At 46.0% G+C, this 4,065-nt stretch overlaps 1 protein-coding gene across 1 annotated transcript; it reads right to left on the bottom strand.

The window, feature by feature from the left end:
• Positions 1 to 274: 274 nt before the first annotated feature.
• RGS2 (regulator of G protein signaling 2) lies at positions 275 to 3,288 on the bottom strand. Its single transcript, XM_041420196.1, has 5 exons — positions 3,112 to 3,288; positions 2,848 to 2,949; positions 2,685 to 2,746; positions 1,629 to 1,795; positions 275 to 1,249 (listed from the first exon to the last, which is right to left on the bottom strand). Exons 1-5 carry the CDS (start codon positions 3,219 to 3,221, stop codon positions 1,055 to 1,057), a joined length of 636 nt encoding a protein of 211 aa, XP_041276130.1. The 5' UTR covers positions 3,222 to 3,288; the 3' UTR covers positions 275 to 1,054.
• Between the last annotated feature and the right edge of the window lie 777 nt (positions 3,289 to 4,065).

Below are 4,065 nucleotides of genomic sequence, written 5' to 3'. Positions count from 1 at the left end.
GTGCCTTGCGTATCTTAAAGAGATTGGCTTCACAGACATGTTGAGACAGAGGATGTGGCTGAACATGTCTCTCTGTTAAGCTTTCAAGCTCTGAAGGTTTTTATTCTGTTGATAAAACCCAAACAGAAAACTCAATTCATAGATTAGGAACTAACTGCTTTAAAATTAGCCCTATTAAAGATCTCACCCAGGACCCACAGTCCCCATACTCTGGAGTCCAGTGCCAGACAGTGTTTATCTGTGTGTGCAACACACACTGGGCAACAAAACAAGCTTTGTACCAAAATAGTTTATTAAAAACAATAAAACTTCACTGAAGCTTTCTGTCTTCAAGACAGAATTATGACATTGCAGCATTCAACATGATCATAATCCATATATAAATATAGTACTATACAGCTCCTGTTCGCCTTGGCCAAGTTCTGCCCTCAGTCTGGCCCCAACAGCCCTGCTGACACAACCCAGCCCTGCATACTTTAGCTGCAGAACCTGTTCCTCTGGGAACAGAGTTATTCTGTCCTTTCCTCCCCTCACAGTGCTGTTACTGTGAAGAGGTTGCACAGAAACCCAGCACAGCTCTTGGCAGCTTGAGGCAGTAACAGAACCGGTGTGAGCACACTGAGGCACCGACAACAGCAACGCTAGGGGATGATTAGGAAAAATAAATAGGCAACCAATTACTCAAGTTCCCAGCAGTGCCCAAGTGCAGAGAGCAGCTTCTGTTCACAAGAAGGAAGCTCTGTCCGGACCTGCCACATCGCTTCTTGGCCGTGACAGAAGGGCTCCAGCACAGCCACCTCGCATCTCGCTGCAGCACTGGCAGAGAAGGGCAGTGTCGGCTGCTGGCTGGCACGCTTCTGCCATCTCCCCTGAACACCCTCCAAAAGCGTCACTCTGGGCCATCAACTCTGCACCAAAGTCAGTATTTGTCCTTGCACTGTGACATACAGACTGAGTGCTCAGTGCCCCAGCCTTTTGGGTCAGGATGCTGCTCATGAGCTGTGGCTTGGCTTCCTTGCCAGCCCAGAGGTTCCTTCTCTCTCCTCTCCATCGCTCACGTGCCCTGGGCTGCTCTGCTGATAGGTGTCTTCTTGCACAGTTCCTGGTAGAATTCAGATTCCAAAAACCGCGGGTAGGAGTTATTCTCCATTAAGCTGTAAACTCTCTTCTGCGCCACACTGAAGCAGGTATGGGTGGCTTCCTGGATGCTCTGTGCAATCATGTTCTTGGTCTGGAAGTCTATGTTTATCTGAAATACAGAAAGAGGGACATTACTCCTTAGAGCAGAATTCAAGTAAGTGTTAATACACAGTACAGCTTTCTGAAGAGAAAGGCAAGACCCCATTACTGCAGGGTCAAATTACTGGAGAATTTTCTTTAAGAAAACTCTTCTTTTGCACAAAACCAAAGCTAATTCAGATATGTCTTTTCTCAGTTAAAATGGAAATTCTCTGCAACACTGCTTGTGCCATTTTCCAGCTTGGTGAAAAGGCACTTGTAGTCAGACCCAGACATTAACAATGAGGTTATGTACAATGCAGTTTGACATCTGTATCTTGAGTTCAAAGAAATAACGGCTGCGACAACTCATAGAGCAGAGCATTTATGTATAAGCAGCTTTTCTTTACCTCTTTGGGAGCCTCCTTTTCAATGAAGTCATTGTAGATTTTCTTTGCTTTCAATGTCAGCTTTTGGGGTGATTTTGTTTTCTTGAAGTCCTCACAGGCCAACCAGAACTCAATGTTCTCTTCACAAAACTCAGACTTTAAAAAAGCTCGGAAAGCAGCAAGACCATCTAAGGAAATAAAAAAATACCCACCATCAATTATTAACTATTTCAGGAACCTTGATTTTACCTATTGGTCATATCAGCTTCCACCAGAATGTTTTGTTGTAGGTCTATTTTTTTCAGCAATATAATGGCAATTATATGGCAATTAATGGCAATTAAAAATTCCATAATTTATGTTTGCAAGAAAGTTAATACTTTAGCAGCTTGGCAGATTTCCCTTTGATTTTGCCATTTCTTAGGCAAGCACAAAAAATAAAACCATATCTACGGTTATGTTTCCTTTTGTGATGCCTAAGAATGCATTAAAAAAAACACTTCTCTCTAGATAAGCTCTCCTCTGTTAACCTTTACACTGCAGTAAATGACTGCTACAATACTCTGGAATATTCTTTCCATGGAAAGGATGACTCAAGCTCAAAGAGCAAACAGTAATATTATTTCTTAGTCTTTTTGTTTTGCTAGTGAATGCTGCTTCTTGCAGAGCTACAGTAAAACCCCAAGATCACTGAACCTGTGTTGCAGGATCCTTCCCACATTACTGGAAAGCATTTGCTTTGCTTATGCAGTGAGCTCAGGGAATAAATGCCCTTCTCCCATTTGGCAAAGCCAAGATAACAGGTATGATTTTAGCTATGGGGGCTTCAAGAAAGAAACAAAATTTACTGAGGTATTCTTTGTTTTATTATTAGTTTACTTAAAAAAAAAAAAAAAAAAAAAAGAGCTTCTATGTATTTTGGCTTTAAATTGTCAAAAGCATTTCACTTGCAAGACCAGAATCAAAGCTCTTTACATGAGAGGTACAATACTGACATGCAAGAAAGCAAACTCTCACAGACATATAAACTTCTCCTTCCCTTTGCTCCCAAATGTTACTTTTTCAAGACAAACTTACATTTGTTAGCAAGCAGTTCATCAAAGGCTTCTGACCACAGCTGGGCTTCTTCAGGTGAAGGTCTGCAGAAAGAGAGTGAGAACATTAGACTACACTGCTCAAGCTTTACTTCTTTTGAAGAATACTCAAGTTATTTAAACAGAGTCTCTTTCTCATAACTTACCTGAAGTAGTTGCGGTGTTTCCCTGCCTTCTTAGATTTCCTTTTGTTAGAATTGGAAGAGTTCTGCAGGAAGTAGCTCAGTCTTGTTTTCCAATCTTTAATGCTGGAAAAATAAAAAAAAGAAGAGGGAGATGCTCATTAAAAATGACAGCTCGCAGAGCTTCAGACAGCAGCGCTTTCCCTGAGGAGGCTCCTGCAGCGGCAGTCACCCACAGCCGGTGAAGGCAAGGAAAACGCTTCCCGTCCCTGGGCGGGGGGAACTCACATCGTTCTCTTCATCCTGCCCTTGTCGGCCTCCTCCGGCTCGCTGCGGCGGCGCCCGCCCCGCTCCATGCGCCCGCCGTGCAGCACGGCCAGGACCAGCGCGCTCTGCATCCCCGCCGCGCCGCGCCGTGCCGTGCCGTGCCGTGCCGTGCCGTGCCGTGCCGTGCCGTGCCGCGCCGTGCCGTGCAGCGCCGCCCGCCCGCGCCGCGCCCGCTCTTATGGTCCCGCGGGCGGGCGGGGCCGGGCTGGGCTGAGGGCGGCACCGAGCCAGCCACGGCTGCCTGTCTTTCCCAGCACAGCGAACTTGGCTCTCCGCCGCATCCCGTCTGCTTTCCCCCCTTTATTTTGTTTTTCCTTACTCCCCCTCTTCTTGGAAATCTTTCGGCGTGTCACACCGCCCCAAAGGGCGGGCTGTCCTTTCCGTCAGTCAAAAACATACCCTGATCTTCTGGTGGTGTTTCTTTTAAGGTTATTCAAGTTTTTTGAGTGTGGCCAGTACGTGAAAAAGGAAGGACTTGGCCATATTTCTTGAAAATTTGAAGTAGCTCTAAGTTTGAGCTCACGGCGCTTTTGGTGTCCTCCCTCTGCTAACCCAAGCTGTGGATCCCTTCCACCTCGTGTTTGCACAGGATTTAGCCCTGGGCAGTGTTGCCACCTACCAGTGAATTGTGTCAATTACTCCCAGCACTGGAAGCTGAAGTTGCAGCGCCTTACTCGAGCCCTCGGCTTGTTGAATAGGCCATGTGGTCCTTCTCAGCAGTATCCAGCTGGAGGGTATAAAGTCCAAACAATTTGGATTTAGGAACCATGTGGGTTTCTCTTTACCCTCTCTCTGCTTTTCTGCTCTTTTCTGTGCATGTATCTTCCTCTCCATAGCACCCTAGAGCCTGTCTTTCCTGCCACAAAAATCAATGTCCGGAGAGACTGACTCCCAATGCCGGCTGACTTCAACACA

Source organism: Onychostruthus taczanowskii, unplaced genomic scaffold (assembly GCF_017590055.1).
Source record: "Onychostruthus taczanowskii isolate IOZ18803 unplaced genomic scaffold, ASM1759005v1 scaffold63, whole genome shotgun sequence".
Lineage (NCBI taxonomy): Eukaryota > Metazoa > Chordata > Aves > Passeriformes > Passeridae > Onychostruthus > Onychostruthus taczanowskii.
This window is presented reverse-complemented; position numbering and strand designations above follow the sequence as displayed.

Excerpts from the sequence above, each read along its gene's own strand:
- RGS2 (XM_041420196.1), bottom strand. The coding sequence starts at position 3,221 with ATGCAGAGCGCGCTGGTCCTGGCCGTGCTGCACGGCGGGCGCATGGAG. Across the intron at positions 2,747-2,847 it reads AAACACCGCAACTACTTCAG|ACCTTCACCTGAAGAAGCCC; the intron begins GTAAGTTATGAG and ends CTCTTTCTGCAG. Across the intron at positions 1,796-2,684 it reads TGAACTGCTTGCTAACAAAT|ATGGTCTTGCTGCTTTCCGA; the intron begins GTAAGTTTGTCT and ends TTATTTCCTTAG.